This window comes from Mustela lutreola, chromosome 15 (assembly GCF_030435805.1).
Source record: "Mustela lutreola isolate mMusLut2 chromosome 15, mMusLut2.pri, whole genome shotgun sequence".
Taxonomy (NCBI): Eukaryota; Metazoa; Chordata; class Mammalia; order Carnivora; family Mustelidae; genus Mustela; species Mustela lutreola.
In genome coordinates, this window is record NC_081304.1 from 7845027 (window position 1) to 7867602 (window position 22576).

The following is a 22576-nucleotide window of genomic DNA, read 5'->3' on the forward strand; positions in this document are numbered from 1 at the left end:
CCCTGGGTGCCCCTGGACACCCGGATTGTATTTCAGAAGCATCTCTCTGCTGAGACCACATGACCGCTGTGTGCACGTGCGGAGGAGCGTAACCAGGCAGGGAGAGGAAGCGTGTCCCCACAACAGCCCTACTGAACCAGATACCGCATTTCTCTGCACTCCTGTCCTGGCGTTCCCTCCCATCCCCCGTGAGACCTGATAGCCGTGACCTTCAGGCAGCACTGAAATGTCACAGATGTCACCGTTTTGGAGGCTGGCAAGGTCTGCTGCAGAAGACCTGCGAACTCCCCCATCATCCCACCCCCGACACCAGCCGTGACTTTGAAAGTGAAGAAATGGTGAGCCCTTGATGGAAAAAGAAAATACTGGTTGCTGTGGTCTGAATGTTTGTGTCCTCCCCAAATTCATACGTGGAAATCCTGCACCCCGATGTGATGGTATCAGGAGATGCTTAGGTCGCAAGAGTGGAGCTCAGGGATCAGTGTCTTACTGCAGAGATTCATGAAGGGTCCCTGTCCCTTTGACCACGTGAGGACATGTCTCTGAACCAGGAAGCAGGTTCTCACCAGAGATCGCGTCTGCCAGCATCCTGGTCTTGGGCTTCCCAGCCTCCAGAACTGTGAGAAATGGATCCAGAAATGGATCCGTGTGACTTATCTGCCATCCCGTTCATGGCATTTCGTGATGGCAGCCCCAATGGACCAAGACACTCATTTTTAACTGTTCACTTTCCTACCACCTACTTAAACTCTTAGAATGTTCTAGAATAGCTTAAAAACGGATGAAGAGTAGCTCTTGGTCTGAGGCCGGTGGTTCTCAACAGGGTACGGTTTTTCCCCAGGGGACATGTGGCCGTGCCTGGAGACATTTTGATTAGCACCCCTCGCGGGTGTTGCCAGCATCTAGTGGCCAGAGGCCAGGGACGGCCCTTGGCATTGGGCAACACCCAGACCAGCCTCCTCTGACGCAAGGTCAACAGTGAGGCATTTTTCTAGGAACCTTGAACCGTCTACCAGGACCTGAGTCGTAACTCCTTTGTTCTCTTCCCCAGTGGGTGACAAGGACGGATGGAGATTCGGAAGGGCGGGCAGCTGGAGAGATGGGCACCCGCGCCCCGCCTCCGTCCCCTACACCCTCCCCGCCCACCCACCCCAGGCCCTTCCACACACCCCTCCTTCCGGCAGAAGAGAGGAGTGGGTGGGCCGGGCCCCAGAGCCTGTTCCCCGCTCTGCATCCAGACCCCCACTACAGGGCTGGCGTTTATCTGATCTCTTTGCACCGAGTTAATAGCAGGAGGTGCGAAGAGAGCCAGTGGCTTCCTGATAATATTCCAGTCACTTTGGTTTCTTGTCTTAATTACCTTCCTAATTTGCACTTTTGGGGGACACCTGGGGTGTGAGCTCCAGTCGGCGCTTTTTTCCTCTGCTCCTTTTCCACCCAGCGGGTTCTTTCTACCATCTGTGGATCTCAAGTATCTGCCTTAATTCTCTTATTTATGTTCCTTCCGTGCGGGTAATTTGTCTTGGTCTTTCGTTGGTTTCTCTCCGGGGTGTTATCCTACATTCAGACAGGGCAGCCACTGTGTTCCCTTTGCCCATTGCCTCTCCTTCCCCTGGTGGAGGTTGGGGGGAGGGAGGGCTTTGGCCCCCTCTCCTCCCATGGCAGCTTGCGCTTTGGGGGCTGGGAGAATGTGTCCTCCCCTCCCCCCAGCCCAGGGCAGAGCCAAGAGGAGGGAGGGGCTCATTTTGCAGTTCTTCGCAGCAGGGTGGGGGCAGAGGGACTGTGCATTCATTTTGCGCCAAACCTCTTTGGGGCACGGATTCAGAAGCCAGCTCCCGCCACCCGCCCCTGGGAGAAAGCTGCGAGCACAGGTCTGCAGGGTGGGGGCGGGGGAGAAGTGGGGGCCTGAGATTCAAGGGTTGGCTCTGCTTCTCGAGGCTCCTGTCCCTGGGAGTGGCTGCTTTTTCTCCTGCCTTAACGGGGTACTCCCCTGCCCAACCTGCCAGAGCTACTGAGGGCATTTATGTTCGTCAGAGTGCTGGGACTTTCTCCAAATAACAGGAAGGCCTTAGTTTGCTAATTAATATAGGTCCCATGCCTCTGGTCTGCACCATCATTTACTTAAAATGACTAATTAGAGCAACATCTTTAACAAAAGAGTAGGCCAACTGTTGTTTATAGTTTAGAAAAGGAAATTTTTTTCAAAGGAAGGGAGGGATATGCCCCTCTGGTGTCGTAAAACACCCCTTAGGCCCTCCCTAGTTTTTGACACCTGGAGGGGGGGAGAGGAGCAGGGGTCCCTGGTGAAGCTCTCTGCCTCCGAGACCCACAGTTACCTCTGAGAGTGGGTTGAGGTCTCGGCTGTGTTGGCACGAAACAGAGTTGAGAACAGCAGGTCTGTAAACAGTGGACTTGCTGATGGTAGGAGACTGGCCAGATGGAGGCAAATCGAGGTCCTCCAGCTTTCTGAGACTCAGAAGATGCGTAAAAAAGGGCTTCCTCCATCCTTTTTTTTTTTTTTTTTTAAGATTTTATTTATTTATTTGACAGACAGATCACAAGTAGGCAGAGAGGCAGGCAGAGAGAGAGGAGGAAGCAGGCTCCCTGCTGAGCAAAGAACCCAATGCGGGGCTCAATCCCAGGACCTTGGGATCACGACCTGAGCCAAAGGCAGAGGCTTTAACCCACTGAGCCACCCAGGCACCCCTCCATCCTGCTGAAAAGGATGCCCGGAACCCCCAGACATAGCCTCCCAGCCCAGCCTGAAATCCCTCTTTCCCCACTACCCAGCCCCTGGAAGCTTGTCGGGTACATCAGGCAAATCTGGAGATGGTGAACGTGCATCCAAGTCCCTCCCTGGAGTTGTGGTTTCCTCTGCACCCTCAGAGGACATTTCTGAAAGAGATAGAAAAGAACGCACAGCCAGGGAAAAGGAAGAGCTTGGACCTCAGAATCAGAGCCCGCCTGGTCTCTCAGACCAGCTCCCCCTCACCTTTCCTCTCCACTGGGGAAGCAGAGGGGATGAGTCCCACCTTTCCTCCATATGTCTAGCCCAGCGTCTGGCTGCAAGTGGCCACCGGCCCTCCCATTTCTCAAAAGAAAGACCACAGTGACACTAAGGTCTTGAATACAAAGCTTAATATAGAATCAAATTCATCTCAGGGGAAAGACATGCTAAATGGAAGCTCGGCCTTTGTGAAAAATTTACATTAGGAGCCTTAAAAATTAAACAAACATAAATCCATTTTTAAAAGCTCAATTTTGAAACGTCTGGCAGTGTTGGCTTGGCTGGCCGTCTCAGCCCCGGAGCTCATTAGAGGCCCTGTCTCGGGGACTTGTCGGCGGTTGGCTACGCTGCGTGCCGTGCGTGCTGGAAGGGTGCTGTCTGGTTTCAGAAACACACTCCCCCAGACCCTTGAAGTCTGAGTCTGATAGCAGCCCAAGAGTCATGCCACATGATCCATGGGGTTTCCTCCCCTCTGAAGTCCTAGGATTCTGTATGTCGTCATTGGTCATTATCAGAAATATGGGAAGCATCGAAATACGGTGTATCAGAATCCCAAATTCTCAGTGAGCAACCTCCAGTGGCTATAGCCTCCAGGAAGCCCCCCCGCCCAGAAGACTGAAGCACAGAGGGGAAAATGAGGCAAAAAGAGCGCTTTCTGCCTTAGCAGGGTCTGTGAACGCCATACCCCACTGCAGTTTCTTGGTGACCCAGACTGGGTTATAGGCGAGCTCTTAGGCCTTAACATGGGACCAGTCTGAGGAGTCCTTTGTCTCCGCGTGCCTCCTAGAGTCACCATCGCAAGCCCAGTGTGCCCCCAATGAAACGAAACAGGACAAAGAGAGGCCTTTCAAAAAGGCAGTGAATCCTAAAAGAAGACAAGCCCTTCTCACTTGGTTGATTTCCCCCTCTTCCCTCTTTACAACACAGAAGTTCCTCCTGGCCCCCAAACCCCTTATTTCTTGACTCTGACCAATATTGGTAGTCCCTTTCCGGCCTTGATTCAGACGGGCCTCTAAACTCTCCCACAGATATCAGGAAGTGTTTTAACCTCATGGGACTACCCCTCTGATCCCAGGCCAGTTCCATTTTTCCATAACGTGTCCCTCTGCATCAGGTTCTTATAGACCAGCATTGTCCTCCACATGTGATCAGGGTCAGGGTGTTGGTAAGCTTGGAAGGCTCGCTTGTCCTTCTGGAAAGGCTTCGGGAATCATCTTGTCTTTCCCCAAGCTTAAGCTAGATGATAGCCACACCGTCTCAGAGGAGATAGACTAGGACTGTCTACCATTTCAAGATGGCTCCTCAGACGTCTGGGAAGACATCACTGGGCTACCCCATCAGCCTTGGGTATCGTGTTTGTTGAGAAAATAAATCCCTCTGTGTTTAGCTCAGGAGTCAGTAATCAAGCTCTTTCTGCAAAGGGCCGGACAGTAAACATTTTAGGTCTTTGGGCCATACGGTCTCTGTCACAGCTACTCTTCTCTGCTGATGACGTGCAAAACCAGCCACAGACAACTTGTCCACCGACAGGCATGGCGGTGTGCCAACGAAGCTTTATTTGAGAGCACTAAAATTATGTAATTTTCATGTGTCATGAAATACTATTCTTTCCTTGATTTTTTTTCCCCAATTATTTAAAAATGTGAATATTGTTCTTAGCTGGCTAAGAACAGAAATAGGCAGCAGGCTTGGTTTGACCCGCAGACCGTTGCCGGCCAACCCCCAGCGGAAACTCCGGTTGTGTGGATTTTCTGTTCGGATAGCCTCAAGCGGTCGCACTCGACACAGTGAGGGCAATGAGCCTCATTCGAAAGTTGCTCCTAACCCCTCATGGTTTTTTGTGTTTTTTTTTTTTAATGTCTGTTTCAGAGGGTCTCGCTGTCGGCGTTGGATTTGGGGCCATAGGGAAGACAGCATCTGCCACCTTCGAGAGTGCCAGGTGAGCCAGCACCCGCCGCCCAAGGGCACGGGGTGCTCTGAAGTGCGTCTTACCTGGATGGGCACCCCGAGCCCCACGGATGGAAGTGGGGGCGAGGTCAGGTAGGCTTCCCTGAGAGAGGAGCTCCGTCAAAGAGCAGGCGCACGCCGTATGTGAGAGGAGCTATCTGATGGGCAACCACTTTGAAAACACCCACGCGCGTATAATCACCTGCATCCCCCAAATTCTTTAAGTGTGTAAAGACTAAACACCAAAAAAACCCCCCCCACACAAAAAACAAAGCCAGCTCCGGTGCTGTCTGCTGCTCCCTCCTTTCGAAGCTCACCCCCTTTCTCTCTCCGGACACTGCACTGGTACCCCCCAGGCTCCCCCTTGCTCGTCGGTTCCTCTGCAGATTCTCCTGAGGGCTTCCATCCCGTGGCCTCTTCTCAGATGTCTGTGTTGCCCAGGAGCCATCACTGGGGCACCCTTTCTCCCCACTTTCTTCCCCACTCGGGGAGGCTCCTCCATTCCCAAGACTATTTCCCATCTGTTTGCTGGTGATGCCCACACCGGTCTTCAGCCTAGATTGTTCTCCGGAGCTTCGTCTCCGGGTCCAGCTGCCTTGCAGACAGGTCTGCTTCGATGTTTCTCGGGATCCCGGTGCTCAGCGCATTGCCTCCATCTGCGCTCCCGCACAGCACGCTTCCCCGGCCCTGCCTTGCCCCGCCACAGACCTAACCAAATTCACTGCTGTCTCTGACGCCTCATTTCCATAGACGGTCACCACACCTTGTAAGTTCTACTCCCCTGCCACCTCCCTGGCATTACATGGGGCTTAGATGATGCTACAGCCTTGGGACCCCCTAAGGGACTTATCCTTCAGCCATCACAGAGGTGGATTCTACATGGTCCCCCTGCATCCACAGAACCATAAATACTACAACCTTCGGGCTGGAGGAGAGTCGGGGGGAGCCTTCCGTCCAAGGCTGGCCAAGTCAGGTGCCTTCAAGAGACCGAGGGGCGCAAAAATGCGTGCACACAGTCATCGGGTGGAGACAGCTGGGAATGGTGAGGACGGAGGCGAGCCTCAGCTAGGCAGTGCGGGAACTCTCGAAAGGCACAATTATTTTAAAAACGGAACTCCTGTTACAGAGGTGGCACAGGGGCTGCTGGTTTCGAACCCCCACATCTAGCTCATTTCACTGCAATCTCAACATCGACACCCCCTGCCCCACCCCAAGGCAATGGCCCCACCTCCTCAGGTGATCGACTGTCCCCCGTGCTTGTCAGGAACTCACTTCCCCTAGAGCCCCTTTCGCGCGCTTCCCGGGCAGCCAGACCCACGTGAGGCCTCTTTCTGCCCCATCACCTCCGTCCAGCTGTTCCCTCAACCGACGCGGGGTCCCTGTGTGTTAGGTGTCATCTCTGCCCATCTTCAAATTCTAATGCTGCGTGTTAGGGGACATGTGTGCTCCTTGAAGCCGCAGACGTGAGTGTGGGCTGGCATGTTCCAAGTCGAAATTTTCCTTGTTCTCAGCTTCTCATTCCCGCCTGTCAGGCTCGCAAGTCACTCCAGCATCATCTGTTACCGTGATGTCTGTTGTGAAAACCAAACGAGAGGTCGATGCAGGGGGCGGGGGAGGACTGCATGATGTGAGCAATGTCACCCACATCGGGCGAATGGTGACTCACAATGCCTGGCAGACTGCTCTTCTCGGGCAGTGGGAGAGGGCCGGACCGGTGTGTGGATTTGGCTTTGCTTAGACCACGAGAAACTTGAGAGTCCGTGGGAGCCGGGGCCAGGGGGTCAGAGCAGCCCCGAGGCACTGGCCCTGGGAGCATCCGCAGGCCAGGTCCTCCCAGGGCACAGGCACTGCACATATTGTGATAAGTCTATGGCCCACAGGTGACAGCCCTGTTTCCCCCACACTCACCCTCCACCCCTGGCCCTGGGCTCACAGGCCAGGCTTTCAGTCCAGGGGCACCGTGTCCCCCGGGCACATCAAGATATCAACTTGGATGGCCCTCTCTTCTCTCACCTATACTCTCTGTTCATCTTGATAAGTATTTTTGAAGAAAGTAGAGCAAAAACCCTTCCAACCGGGCTCCTCTCTTCCCTTTGAGCAGGCTGTCCCGGAGTTACGTAAGCCCCGCAACAGGACCCTCCCACTGGGATGAGCAGGGGCGGAGGCCCCGGGATGGTCAGCCTCCCAAGCCCCCCGCTGAATGAGCTGCTGGGGTGTGCTCCCACCCCCGCACTGCACCCACCCCCAGCCACGGCCTGTGGGGCACAGACATTGGGCCCTTCCGCCCAGAGGCTGTCCCTCAAGCAGACCCCACCCTTTAGCCCGGTTTCCCCCACCCAGAGATCAGCATCTAGTCGGTCCTTTGGGTTCCTCCTTCCCAGATGCCCGTGATCTTACTCCTGGGTGGGGGGAAACGCACAGCAGCCCCCAGGCCGGGCTTGTGAACTTTCTCGGCCCTTGGCTCACGGTTCAGTTGACCAGCGGGCGGACGAAAGGGAGCGAGGGAGAAGGAGAAAGAAAGCGACAGGCAAATAATGCCAGAGGGTGGGCGCACGAGCGAAGTCATCAGATGATTAAGCACGTCGCGTAAAAGAGACAGGTTTTGCTTGATAAAATTCCAGCTCCGTGCGGTGCAGAGGCGGCTTGCCTAATGCAGGCCCCGGGAAGGCTGGAAATAAAGGCAGGAGAGAAGATGCAAGGTGCACGCTGACCCACACGTGTGGCGGTTTTAGAGTCAGACAAAACAGACCTGGAGGCAGAAGCCGCATAAAGAATAAGGTCAGTGGTTCCCAAGGAGAGAAACGGCGCCCCAGGGTGCTAGGACCCCCCTGTGTCTGCACGCACCTGGCCTCCTTAAGTCTCCAATCGGCTAAGAACCATGGGGCGGGGTGGGGGGAGGCAAAACCGCCGTCCTGGTGAGGGCTTACGGTTCCCCTCTCGGCGCTGAGAAGACATGAAAAGTGAGCACTGGGTACGCCACGGACAGAAGTGGGGCCCCGACCTGGCGATTAGAAAATCTCCATCGTGTTGAAGCACACACAGGCACGTGTATCCCAAAATTGAGGAGAGCGCTGTGTGCCGCCGAGAAGGTCAGAGCGCCCCCAGATCAACACCGCTTGGACCACAGGCTGTGACCTCGGTGTGACATTACTGCAAATCACAGAAAAGAGCCCAAACAGTTGGTTAGCGGGCAGCGAACCCTGGAGGTGCCGTTAAGATGAGCGGACGTGAGCTCCGGGGGTGGGGGACGGGAATCCAAACCCAGCGCATGTCCCTTCCCCCGCGTCAGGGGCCCTTCGTGAAACGTGGGGTGCTTCCTCGGGACTGTGGGGATGGGCCGCCGGAAGAAGCAGAGACGACAGAGGCAGGGAATGCCATCAACGGGTGCCCGGGTCGGTCCCCAGGGTGTTTTTAGGGCCAGGGGAGGATGGAGTTCACATGGTGCTTTCTAGAAGGTAAGCTGAGGAGATCCATCATTGAGCGAGAGGTTGGCAGTGAGGCTGGGTTCTGACGCAGGAACATGACAAAACCCAAGAGGTGATTTGAACAGCGATCTGGCTCTGATGGGATAGTTTGGGGGGAGGAGGGAGACGGACCAGTGTGAAGAATTCAGCCCCGACAGACAGGTACTGACCACTGGCAGCTGTGCGCCTTCGTAGCTCCCAGGAGAATAAGGGATACGGTGACAGCGTGGGAATGAAGGAGGTTCTCGATGCAGAACCGCCCGAGGGGGGCTGTTGGCTGATTTTGTGGTGTGGAAGGGAGAAGGGAGAATTCAGTTTCGGGCAACAGGGAGACGTAGGTAATGTGCTGTGGTAGGGCCCAGAGGGGGACAGTACGCATTTGCACGGACTTGGGAACGTGTCCCTGGTGTGAATGGGTCAAGCTCACGGCTGTTCATTTCGTGCAGGGGGTCAAGCACCCTGCAGCCCGTGGGCCGGGGCCAGCCCAACACCCGGGGCTGGAAGTGGCATTTTCTTAGAACACAGCTGGCACCTGCTGGTCTCACCTGTCGTCTGTCGCTCCGTCTGTGCTGTGATGGGTGAGTTGGGTCATTGCCACAGAATCTCGAGGCTGAAGGCTGAGAATATTTATCATCTGGCTCTTCGCAGGCAGCCTTTCATCTAGTGAAAGACCGTGATTTTAGTTCAGATCCATCATCTAAGGCTTGGACACCCACTGCCTTTTGTGCGGCCTCTTTCTTGGGCTCTGTGTATGATGCGCCTGACAGCGGAGGGTCTCTCCTCGCCTGCCTGGCTCCACAGCCACCAGGAGAGAAGAGAAAGGTGCAGAGTAAATACTCCCCAGCCGGTGCCGGCTTCAGTCTTCCATTCCTCCCTGGACCCCGGTAGGACGCGGGTGCGTGACTTGTGTGCGCCTCCTGCCACCTAGTGTTCTGACGCTGTCACTTCACCTTCACGGCGCCCTCCCAGGGCCCTCTGGAGCTCCCTCCACCTACCGTTGCCACCCCACAGCTTGCCCCACGCTCTCCATCCCGCATGCAGTGTCCCCCTGAATTGTGAAGAATCTTAGGCGTCAAGGGGCAGTCCATGGTTTCGGGGAAACACGGCGTTCTTCTTTCTGATCTGCTCCCGTAACAATTTCTTCTGGTTTCACCACAGAAATTCTTCAGACCGCGTGTCCTTGGGGAGTTTGCTGCTTAAACAGTTTTCCTTTCTGAAGTGGCATGACCTCCCAAGAACGTGTTCCCTGGAGAGGAAACGTGCCCTCCGCTCTCCCTTGACTCCGTGGCAGGTGTAATTCGAACCGGCGGGGAGAGCGCGGTTCGCTTTCATAGCAACTGTTCTTTACGCTTTGAGCACGCTCCGTGGGAGGTGTCTGTCGTCCTCGAGCACCCCCGGCCGGCAGGTACAGCAGGCTGTGTGGAGCCGAGGAGGCTGGCTGGCTGTGGATCCCCAGATGATCCAGAAGCCACATCCCCAGGGCGCGCCTGGGCCGGCTAGTGCTAACCCACGCCCAGATGCTTCCAGGTCCATTGGCCTGTGCTCCAACCAACTATGAGGTCATTAAGTTACAGGGGGTGGTGAGGACATCAAAGTAAAACTTAAAGTGTATGTTTGCCTACCAGATCAAGGAGCAGGTTGTAAGTCAGGTGCTTTCCCCGTCTTAAAAACCACTACATATGTTGGTATATTTGTGATCACTTAAGACAGCGGTCATTGGTCAAGTAAGCAGCCATTTGTTTAGGAACAAAAATGGCAGGAGACACGTTTTCCTCGTCATTAGTCGACGGTCCCCAGTTGATGAGTATGTGTATGTATAGAAGTTATCTATTATGTATGTTTTTCTTTCTGTCCAACTAGTCTCCCTACTTTGGTTCCAGTAAATTCTTGAAAACGGGTTTGCAAGTTAAGGGTAGAGAAGGTCAGGAGCAGGCGTCCTGTAATGGTGGGGAGAGGATCTTGGAAATCTTGGAGATCTAAAGTGTAAACTTCTCCATCTTGGAGATCTTGGGGATCTAAAGTGTAAACTTCTCCATCGTAGTTCACTCAACATCTGCCGTTAACCAGCTCCACAGGTCCAGCCACTCTTACATGGCCCCTAGACCTCCCTGTGGCAGGACCAGCTCCCAGACTTCCAGAAAGTTCTGAGGAGACTCTCCCTTCCTCAGGCGGCTGGTCTGGATCTCCCCACTCACCCGTGGAATTGGGTCTCACCATTCCCTGCAAGGAGAAGCCAGAGCACAGCCCAGTCCCTCTGGAGAGTGGACTTCAGCCTGAAAAAGCGGAACCCCGGTACGGGGACAGAAAGGTGCCTGGAAGAGGAGGTACTTCCACACCTTGACCCAACCGCCACAGAGTGGCCCACACCCTCTCCCCTTCCCGGTGCCACATACCACCCCTCCCCCCCCAACTTATCACTCCAGCAGAACTGGGAATGAACTTTTGTGCTGTTCTGTATTTGCAACAGCAGATCGTGCGCTCAGTTTTATTTTCTGCCAGCAAGTTCTTCTCTTGAACCCATCAAGCTGCCTTGCCTGGAATTCTAGAGTTACCGACTGGCAGCGCTGTCTCAGAAATGTTCCTTCCTGCCTCACCCGGCACTGAGCGCTGTACCCTGAATGCTGGAGAGCCCCGGGAATTTGCAAGAGGCAGGCAGCAAGCAGGTGGTGCACAGCGCCCCTGTGCGGTGGCTGGACGTTGCGGCCACGTGATGAACGAGCCCTGAGGGAGGGATGGAGGGAGGGGACGGAACCGGAGACCCGCCGATGTGTGAAGCCCTGAGCATCTTCCGCAGAGGTCATACCTACGAAAGCTGAAACTGTGTACTACATAGATACAAGTTGATAGTTTTCATGACGTCTTTATATTCCAGCTGATGGTTCAGCAAGGAGGGCTCTTTCCAGTGGTCTTACTTTCCAGCGACTGCTTAGCAACACAGTTTTTCAGTGGCTCCCCCCACCCCCGCCAAGCCGCCCCCCAGAGAGGAGGGGGAGATGCGGAACGACAGGGAAAGGGTAGGAAGCCCCTGTTCGCGGGACATCAGTACCTGGAGGGAAACAGCAGTGCGGATGGACACCCCCAAATCTGTTAACGTTTCCTTTAGGATGTTCTAGGGGTAACACATTTATTTTCCTAGTGACTTAAAAAAAACCAGTGTTATAAAAGTTATTATACTGGTTGTGAACGTCAGGAGGATGAGCCTAAAAGCCTGCCACACCCTTGGGCCGAGCCAGACGCAGACAGAGCCGTTCCTCCGGCCGATCGCAGAGCCCATAGCTCCGTAGAGCTGTGCCTGAGCACTCCCTACAAGGTTCTGTGTTGGATTTTGGGGGGATATTTTTTCCCCTTGTCATTGTGCACCTCTGGAAGTGCCCCTCCCATCCTGGGAACATCTGGGAGCTCTCAAACCAGCCTCCACACCGTCTGCAGGCGCCTCGCTCCTTAAGGCCCCCCCAGCTCCTGTGTTTTGTCCCCTAGTCCTGCCAGGCTTTTTCTCTGGCCGAGTTGTCCTCTCAGAGGACAGGGTGTTCTCGCACAGGCTTTGCCCTCCATGTCCCCGGGTCTGTGCAAACAAATGTCATTGTTCCCTGGAGACCTGAGAACTCTCCAGCTGATGAGACGGAGAATCCGGACCTTCCCAGCCAACTGTCTGCAAAACGTGCCCATCGCGGGGCCTGCTGCCCTCACGTGTGGCGCTGGCTGGATGGAGAGATGCACAGGTGGAAGAATGAAAGTCTGCTGGTCACCTGCCTGTCACCTGAGACTGTCCGTGAGAAGCTGTTTCATCTTGGTCTGGCTTCACCCACATGCCTGGCAGACTTTCCGCCCTTCTCAGGACCGCTGTGATAAGTAACATCATTTTAACGGAAGAGCCACCAGAAAGGAGACAAAGAAAAATCCAATGGATTTGGGAGTGTTCTAGAAGTCGGGACTCTTCACTCCTCTGCTCGCCTCTCCTGGCACACGTCGTCATGGCTCAGGTGACCGTCAGCTGTGCTGGGGCACCCTCCCAGGAAGGCCAGCGACGTCCCTCATCCCCTCCTGTAGGCACGAGAGAGGGGCTACGTGTCTCCCTCGGAAAGCTGGTTTCCTTCGAAGGGTGGGGACGTTCTCTGATGTGAATCTCTGTGTGTTTCTATTCGTATGCCCATCCCTCCCCACACACGGTGCGACAGAGACAGAAAAGCACCCACAAGAATTACTAGGAAATGTGCACCTTTCAGGACACTGTCCTTCCGGTGGCACCTCCGGGTCAAGCGGGTTGGACTCGGGCGAGCAAGCACCTGGGAATCTGACCGTGTCCTTGACTCTTAACTACCCACACCACAGTTTCTGTGGACATTTCATGAAGAGAGGTGGCTCGTCTTTGGGGTCCCAGCACTGTTGGGCTTCGTGGGACACAAAAATGTCCCCTGTGTAGGTGAAGATGGGCCCAGGACTGCCACCTTCCATGATTTGCAAAGTAAAGACATTGAGAGGAAGCCTCGAGCACCACTCTCACTGTCAGTCCGTTCTTTTAGGAGGGCTCTCTCTGTTCAAGGCTTATGTATCACCAGAGAAATTTGTTCATATACTCTGGGAAAAAACGAAGTCCTTTCTACCATCCAGATAGGAATTTACTTCGTCTCTCTCTCTCTCTCCATTCAAATTCAGAGCAACATATAACACGAAAACCTTGTTCAGTACTACCTGAAATCTAATTGTGTTTTTCATTCAGATTAGTGAGTTTGAGCCCCCCCGGGCAGTCCAACAAGAGGAGGTTGGCCGTCCGCTTTATTTCACTGTTGTGTAGCAAGCTCTGTCGGAAAGCTTACGGTGTGGTCATCTGTGTTGAAAATCAGTTTCTCTAAATCGGGGCGGCGCATTTGCAAATATTTTCCTTTGCGTTCTCCTCCTGTCCTCTTCTTCCCCTGGGCGCAGCAGCCATCCTGGAGAGGGGGCGGGGCGAGAGAGGGAAGTTTGCCAGGGATCTTGACTCTCGAATCCCTGGCACTACCCAGAAAGGGACAACTTCTCTCGGAGAAGAACCTGATACCGGAAGGCACTAACTTCCTTTCAATCGACGAATTCTGTTTCTGCTACTGTGTGGCAACAGGGGCTCCAGGACAGGATAATGTCATAGGGAAAAGACTCATTTTTAACTCACATCTGAATTACAGGGTGTAATTCTAGATACACCCATGGAATGTGGGCTTGTTTGCCCGATGTGGGGTGTGGGGTGTGATCTGGGAGAAGGCAAGGAACCGCCACACGGTCAACCGCAGACTCTTAAGCACCTGCTTACAAGGTTGGGAGGAAAGCAGGTGTTACTCATGGGGAGGGAGGTAGAGCGCCCCCTGCCGACGGCTGCTTGCATGCGCAGGGCACCGTGACACCCATGAGAAGGCATCTGGGGGAGCAGGGGGCTGGTGCTGCACCCGCTCCTCGCCAGTGCGGCACCCAGGAGAACAGGTGGACTATTTGAGAGCTGGAGCTAGACCACCCAGGTTCGAATCCCGGCTCTGCCACTTGCTAGCCGTCCAGCTGAACAGGTTGATGTTTGTTCTGTGCCTCAGTTTCCTAATTTGCAAATTCCCACAATAGTAATCATCGTCAGTAGTCATAGTAGTAGTAACGATCATAGTGTCTTTGGCCTGCCCATTGCAGACACTCCAGGCCGATGCCCAGCCCATTTCTCCCAGCCCAGGTTCCAGGACAAGCGCTCCCAGCCCCCTGCCTCCCCAGAAGGAGAATTGGTTCGGAAGTGAATTCTGCAGTCTACCTGGGGTCACACAGGCCTGGAGGCCCCAGGCCAGGAATGTGGGCATCTCTAGGTGTGCGTGGCTGGACCTGACATTGCTTCTTCTGGCCTATGTCCTGGGCCCCATGCCTAGCATCCTTTCCCTGATTTCCCCTAGGCCCTCTCCGGCTGATTTTGCGGCTGTGTCTTAGCGCAGAGTCTTCGCACGCACTGTCCCTTGCTCTGGGACTTCCTAGCCTTTATTGTGTGGCACATGCTTTTCTCTGTCCTGCACCCTTGCCTGGAACACAGCCTGGGCCACCTTTTCTTTTCTCTGCACGGGACCCAGGTTTAGACTCTGCCTGGTCGACTCTGCACCCAGGACGGTTTGGGGGAGAGGGAGGGTTGACAGCCTGCCCGGAATTCTGTAGGTAGTTTCATAATGGACAGCCCCTGCCAAGGGCCTGAGCCGCTTCCCCCTTGTCCCACAATCCATGGACTTGCTTCCAGGCCTCGAGTTGCTTGTCCCAAGCTGTGCAAGAGGACGGACAGGGTGGCAATGGGAACGGGGCAGAGAAAGGTCTGTGTCGTCTCCTGCCCCTGGGAAAGCCACAAAGAAACCACACTGCTGTTCTCAAAGAGCTTTGTAGGGTCCATGCCTCCCCCCAAGCCCGCCGCAGGCTAAACAGAGTGCACGTTGTGTGGAGATCAGTCCCCTGTGCCAAGATGTCCAGCCCTGTCGCCAGGGACTTGGGTGGGGGTGGCTGGAGGCAGTGGTGGGGGAGGCGGGGGCCACAGCATAAATGGCCCCTTGTGTGGCCGACAGGGAGAAGCTGCTGCCCCGCAGACAGGAGGCAGTGTGGCCCCTCCCTCCCTGTTCAGAGCGTGTCACTCACGTGGGTGCGTCGGAGCGGCCCGTCACTGCCCTGTCTGACCTCCCACTGTAAGGAGAGGCAGAAAGCAGTAGCATTTTCCAGAGCAGATGCGCTGAGGGTGCTCGAGACCTGGCTTGGTGGGGGTGGTGGCCTTCATTTCAATTCGTCTGCCCTTGGGACACTCTTAGGGTTGGCTGTTGTAGTCCCCCCACTGCCATTCCAGTATGGGACAAGGCTGCAGAGCCTGGGAACTTTCTGTGAGGCTGTGCTTATGGCAAGTGGAGACTCAGGGTTTAACTGAGATCCGGCCAATACAGAAGCCCGTGATTAGCCACCTCCCCGCCCTCGGCCTCTGGCAACTGTGGTCTTGAAAGCTGACACTGACTGACGGCTTTCCATGTGCAGACCCTGTGTTCCTCAACTTGCGTATCCGCCAGTCCTTGAGGCCCCTGTGAAACTGCCCTCCCCATCTTACAGATGTGGAATATGCCAGAAGCACACAGCCAGGGAAGGGCACAAGTCAGATTCGTACCCTGGCAGCCTGGCTCTGGAGCCCATGCCTTAAGCCACTGCCCTGTCCCCCGACCCAAGTCACCTACCTGCCGTGACCATGCAGGTCACGAAGCCACATAGGCTTCAGGACTGACCCCCCCAGAGTGGTGCAGAAAAGAGTTGCAGCTTAGTTGTAAAAAAGCGTCTACACCCTGGGCAGATGCTCTTGAATTGGCTGTAGGAGGTGTGATTCCATTGTCATTCACCCCTCGAACATCATTCTCCCCGGGCCTGTTGGGATTAGAGATGCATGTAAACTCTCTGAAGTGAGGGACAGAATTTCTAGACGGTGCCACCCGCAGCAAACATTTGTGTCAGAGGTCATGCTGAGCATCTCTCCAGACATCTGTCGCTGCGGTAAGAACTCTTCCCCCTTGCCTGGTGTCTCCGTGCAGCCAGGTGCTGAGGGAAGGAACTAGGGAGAGGAGAAAGCTCCGAAGAGAGGGGACAGAGGTCATCTGGTGGCTATGATGTCACGATCCACTTCCCCACCCCACCTCCTGGAAAGCATGGACAGTTGGGATGTGTCGCGGGAAGATAGAGCCAGTTACCTGTCCCGTGGGTCCTAGAACAAGAGGAGGTGGTCGGCTGCTTGGATGGAAGCCCCCGGTTTTTTGAGCAAAGATGTCATGGTCGAATGGTGCCCTCCAGAAAGGTGTGTTAAGGTCTGAACCGGGAGAATACATCTCTGTGGTCTAAAGCCACCCTGTACGCGGCACGGGGCTCTGGCGGCCGCGGGCAACTCCCACGTGGGGTCTCCGCCCGCCCCATCCACGCCCTCCCCATCCTCAGACCCCACGTGGCTTTCTTCGCCTCCCCCCACGGAGGAGGACACGGGACCCAGAGCGTGGCTTCCGATCCACAGTGTTCTCTATCCGGACGCGTGTTGTTTCCCTCACCCGCTCGGGAGCTTGCGCTTTTATTTCGGGAGGAGATTATGGTTCTGTTTTGTTGGATTCCGTAAGTCTCCCTCGGTTCAGTTTGGACCAACTGCTGGAAAGCGGTGGCTTTCTTCTCTGCTCAGCCGCCGCCGTCAGACACGGGCCCATGGGAGAGTCAGGGCTGTCCCCTGTCTTGGAGCCATTAAACCGTCGTAAGAAAGACGCCTTTGTCACAGGGAGCACGGCGCTCGGCTCAGAAACAGAGACAGATTGTGCCAGAAAACAAACAACAAAAAAAAAAGGTTCAACCACAGAATTCTTTGGGATTTTAGTCATCAGCCCTGTCGCTTGTTCTTAAAAGACAAGATTTCCTTTCCTCGGTGTCCTTCCATCTGATAGGCCGTTGGACTTTAATTCTGCCCAGACCTGGGGCTGGGGGCCCCACCCAGACCACCGGCGCTGGGCCTGCAGCCCCTGCAGGAGGGACCTCCTGCCTGCCTGCCAGCGAGGTGGCCATCCAGAGCCCCCTGGGGCCTGGCTGCTCAGGACCCGAGTCTGCTCGGGGAAGTGCTGAGGGATGCCAGAGAGGCCACGTTACAGGTGCCTTAGTCCACGAGTGTGAAGAATTTTAGAACTTTGCATTTAACCTGGGACAGCCTCTCTGGAAATAATCTGGGGGGCCCAAAGGCCTCCCCCCGCCCTGTTCACTAACGTCAGCCCATACCTGCCAGCTGGGGACCAGAGGCCAAAATGCCCCGTGTCCCCGCATGGCACTCGGGGACTGCCGTGGGCCCAGAGGCCTGGGGAAGCTCCCCTTCTGCCTGTTGGCCACAGAGCCTCGAACAGTCTCGGCCAGCTGCCCCCTGGACCACCTGTGGTCTCAGGTGATCTCAGCAGAGTTAACATCCCTGGTGCTCGTCAGGGGGCCAGCACCATGGCGCCCCCCAGGCCACTAGCCGCGAACAGAATGAAGCCAGCAGAGGGAGGGGCCACATCTGGTCAGGAAGCCAGTGCCCTCCTGAGAATGGTTTCTTTTCTTTTCTTTTTTTAAAGTTGTTGATTTTTAAGTCTGTATAGCTTTTTCTTTAATTTGTTTATTTATTTATTTTTAAAGATTTTATTTATTTATTTGACAGAGAGAGAGAGATCACAAGTAGGCCGAGAATCAGGCAGAGAGAGAGGGGGAAGCAGGCTCCCTGCAGAGCGGAGAGCTGGATGTGGGGTTCAATCTCAGGACCCTGAGATCATGACCCGAGCTGAAGGCAGAGGCTTAACCCACTGAGCCACCCAGGTGCCCCCTGAGAATGGTTTCTTGAAGGGAGCAAGGCAGAGCAAGTCTTGGCATTCCAAGGAGGCAGAAGTCGGGGTTTATCACGTCTCTCCTCTCCAGATTCCAGAGCAGCGCTTCTCAAACACTGGCTCGGGACCCGGTGGGCTAGTCCCAGCCCAGACACCGTCCAGAACGTGGTTCCACAGCCCTGCTCCAGACACCCGGGCTCAGGGCAGGGGCCCCACGTGGCACTTTGAGCACCGTCCCCTGGGCAGCGCGCCAGCGTAAGAGCCGCGGCTCTAGAAGGGAAATGGGGAGGGAAGAGGAGCCTAAGGCCCTCCCGGCCCCCATTTCAGCTGTCCCCCAAGAAAGGGACTATGCTTCCCCAGCCCGAGTCTCTGACCTAAGGGGAGCATTTCATTACAGACGGGCGACAAGGAAGGAAACACCAGCTTTATTTTCCACGAGGGCAGATTATTACATAAAATTCAAGACTTTATACAAAATGAAAATGCAGGGTCCCTTGTTCTAAAAGCAGGAAAAAGGTGGTGGTGGGGACACCTGGATGGCTCAGTCGGTGAAGGGTCCGCTGTTAGCTTGGGTCATGATCCCAGAGTCCTGGGTTCGAGTCCCGCCTGGGGCTCCCCGCTCAGTGGGGAGTCGGCCTCTCCTGCTGCTCCATCCCCTGCCGGCTCGTGCTCACGCACACTCTCGAATAAATAAATAAAATCTTTTGGAAAAAAAAAATGGGGAAAAAAACGTTTTTTCCTTCTTCCATGAGTTCTCTCTCAGCCCATCATGGTGTTGCATTTTGTTTTAAAAATTGTTCATTGTGCTAAAATGCACATAGTATAAAAATCCACCGTCCTAACCATTTCCGGTGTGCAGTCCAGCACTTAGTACAGTCGCCTTGTTGAACAGCCGTCGCCGTCATCCCTCTCCGGAATTCTTTTGTCTTACAAAATGGAAACTCTGTCCCCATGAAACAAGAGCCTCCCAAGCCCCCCTCCCCTCCGCCCCAGCCCCCCAGCCATCTATTGTCTGTCTCTGTGACTTGACTACTCAGTCTGCACCTCATATGAGTGGAGTCACACGGCCTGTTGTCTCTGTGACAGAGCCCGAGGTCGCCAGGATGCATCCGTGGGGCAGCAGGTCAGAACTCGCTCCCTTTTCAAGGCTGCACAGTATTCCGCCATCAGTACAGGCCACATTTTGGGCATCCGTTCGTCTGCCCACGGACGCCCGGCCTGCTCCCACCTCTTGGCTGTCGTGTTAAGGCTGCTACAAATGTGGGAGCACAGATATCTCTTTAAGACCCGGATTTCAGTTCTTCTGTGCATCTCCCCAAAAGTAAAATTGCGGGATCGATCGCAGGGACATTTGATTTTTATTTTTTAAGGAACTTTGCCCAGCGTTTCTTATTTGCTAATTAATGTTGGGCCCCCTCGGGCATAGGGGTTCTGCCTGGAGGAGCGCAGACCCTTACAGGCTCCTAGGGCCCAAGCCCTTGACCCTGCCCCAGTGCTCGGGTGTGCGCTTTCGACTTAACCTTCCTGGTGCTAGGGCCCCTGAGTGGCTGCACTGTTCTCCTGGCCCTTCACCAGGGGGAGCAGAAAGGAACTGGGGAGAGAAAGTAGGGGTGAGGGATACAGTGAGGCCAGGGGAGGTGGTTTTGAGTATGTGTGTATAAAGATCTGTGATTCCAGACTTTTCTGTCTGTTGTTTGGCCAAACGAACCTTTCAGTGTTGGCCTCCTGCATCAAGCCATGTTCCCTCCTCTTCAAGTAGGTGGGAAGCTCGGTGACCCCAGATCTGAACCTGGGATAGTGACAGGAAGTGCATGTAGCAGGCCTCAGAGGGGCCCCACCTTCCTGCCAGTTTCGGGGTGGCAGCCCCATAAACACAACGGGGTCTTGCTCCCTGGAGCCTAAACACAGCATTCACACGTGTGCTTTCTTCTCTAAGCCTCAGTTTCTGCATCTAAAGACAGGGTTGCCTCAAGTACATAGAAGTGAAGGTCAAGGTCTTGGGTGGGGCTCCGCTGTGGAGCTATGGACATGCTCAGCAGCAGGGCCATGGATGTTTATGGCTGCGGCTGTGTCCCTTTATCTGTGGCTGGGGCGTGCAAAGGCAGGATGAAGTAGAAGCTTCTCCACGGCCTGGCTCGCCACTGGGAGAGCATGTCTCTCTGTTCTGACTTCACGTCCTCCGTGCTGTCTGCTGTTAGTAACACACAAGCAGTTTATGTCATGGAACGTGACTGCGGTGTCATCGCTATGACTGGCGTGCCGTAGAGTGTGTGGGCGTCTCAGTAACTCCACGTGACCCGTTGGGGCCCGTTCCCCGACGGAAAGCCAAAATAAAAAGGTACCTGACAAAGCATGCCTCTCAGTGGGCCTGACAACAGCTTAGAAATTAACGTTTATTATAACCACTATAAATATACCTAATAGCATTTTCGTAACCGTTTTATTGTGATGTAATTCACACAGCATATAATTCACCCATTTTTATAGTGTACAGTTTTTAGTATATTCACAGAGTTGTGCAGCCATCACCACAATCAATTCTAGAACATTCCGTCACCCCAACAAGGAGGTCTGTACCCTTCAGCCATCACTCCCCGCTCCCTGTTTCTTCTCAACCCTTCAATCTCTGGTAACTGCTAAGTTGCTTTCTTCTCTGTAGACTTCCCTTCGGGACATTGCATGTATGTCTATGTACACAGAATCACGTAGCACATAGACCTCTGTAAGGGGCATCTTCCATTTGGTGCAGCTTTTACAAAATTAATTCATGCTGTAGCATGTACCAGAACTCTGCTTCTTTTTATGGCTAAATGACGCTCTGGGGTATGGAAGTGCCACATTTGGCTTATCCATTCATTCACTGATGGACATTCGGGCTGCTTCTGCTTTGGGACCATTGTGAAGAGTGCTGCGGGGAACATTTGTGTGCGGGTTTTCACTATCTTCACTTCTCTTGGGTGGATACCTCGGTGTGGAGTCGCTGGCCGGTACGGCCCATCTGCGTGTAACATGTATGGAACCGCCACACTGTCTTCCAAAAGCAGCGGCACCACTTTCCGTTCCCGCTGGCAGGAAAGCAGGGTTCCGATTTCTCATACCCTCACCAGCACTTGCTGTCTGACTGGACGACAGCCTTCCTGGGGGGGAGTGGGATGCCGCTGTGGTTCTGTGGGTTTCCCTGATGGTTAAAGATGTTGAGTATCTTTCCAAGTGTTTCTTGGCCGTGTGCATGACTTCCTAGGGGAGATGTCTGTTACTGTCCTTTGCCCAGTGTTTACATTGGATTAAGTGACTTTATTATTGAGTGGCAAGAGTTCTGGATACATTTGATCCAAGGCATTTATCACATACATGACTTGCATATGTTCTATGTATGGGTTTTTTTTTTTTTTTTTTTTTTTTACTTTCTTGAAGGTGTTCTCTGAAGTATAGATTTTAAACATTTTGATGAAGTTCAGTGTCTCTTTTTTTTTTCTCTTGTTGTTTGTGCTTTTGGTGGCAGATCTAAGAAACCATTGCTTGACCCCAGGTCATAAAGATGAACTCATTTTCTTCTAGTTTCATAGTTTAGGCTGTTAAAGTATTTAATTCATTTTGAATCCGTATTTGTACATGGTATTGTGATATTTTTGTCTAGGTTTGGTGTCGGGGTAATACTTGGAGTCCACTTAAAGTAGGAGATGAGAACAACTAGAAAACCGCCCCTTTTGGGGGGGATTTGTAAAGCTGGGAGATGTTAGCGTCTCTCACAGAGACTGAGATTCCAAGGGCGGAAGAAGAGAAGGATGGACCTGTCCGGCAGGACCGCGGTATGAGAACCATTTAGGTCTCACCTCGCACTTGCTGATCTGTCTGAAGATCAGTGTGGTCCACAGCCTCCATTTGTCCAGAGCAGTGGGCACCTACCCTCAGAAACGCTCTCATCCACCTGCTGGTCCAAGAATGCGGGAGTGCTTCCTGCTCTGTAAGATACGTGCTCAGTATCGAGGTGAGACCTGCTCTCCGACCCCTCACCTGCACTTGGCACCTCATTACTCCCTTTGTGACCTTGGCTGCAGGTCTCTGGCTCTGAATTCTTCCAGTTTGGATTCTGACCCCGTTACCCCCCTCCTCTGTGGGTACAGAAGATGTCCTCACTTTTCATTCTGCGGATGCTGGGCCACATCGCCCCCAGCTCTGATGGAACATTCTGCCTGCTTGAAGCTGTTTCTTCTCTTCCACCTTTCTTTTTACCTGGATTCTTCAGGCTGTCCTGTCTGCTTGAATTTGGAGCTGCTAACTCGTCCTTCCTCGTTGGTGCTGCCCGCTCCCACAGCCCCCTTACGCCAGAATCCAGACTTGTGTTTCCCCTCCTGGACGTCCCATCCCGATACCAACTGACCTCACCTCCCCCCACTCCTCCTACCTGTCCATATCGTTGGTCCTGGATCTCTGGCCTGTCCCATCCCGCTGCCGATCACGTGTCCGCTGTGACCCCATGGTATTGACTTTCAAGGTGAAAAATTCAATTTGTTTCCCTCTGCGGTTGAGTTAACGACATGAAAGCATATCCTTTGACCGAGGGTCTTTGTAGATGGAGAAACAAGGAAGTGCTACGGCTTTCCAGGGGAGGATTACCTTTAAGCTCTGTGGAAGGTTCCTCATATCACCAAGCAAAGCTCTGGAAACCTTTCAAAGCAGACTGAAAACTCAAACCTCAGAATCACACTGCTTTCTGGTAGGGCCGTATCCAAGGTTTAAACTGGAGCCAAGCCATCCTGCGAATGTTCTCTCCATGTTGCCTTTCTGTTTAAAAAAGGGAGAAGACGGAAGCAATAGATTAAAATGATATA

The 22576-nt window shown here is 54.0% G+C and overlaps 1 protein-coding gene across 5 annotated transcripts in view; it reads left to right on the forward strand.

The window, feature by feature from the left end:
• The window catches only part of SLC39A11 (solute carrier family 39 member 11), a 321878-nt gene that overhangs the window by 254892 nt on the left and 44410 nt on the right, over positions 1 to 22576 (forward strand). For all 5 annotated transcript variants that reach the window (XM_059150367.1, XM_059150368.1, XM_059150366.1 and 2 more), the window contains one exon: positions 4877 to 4946. In XM_059150367.1, the coding sequence (XP_059006350.1) occupies positions 4877 to 4946 (70 nt within the window). The remainder of the gene's footprint in view (positions 1 to 4876; positions 4947 to 22576) is intronic.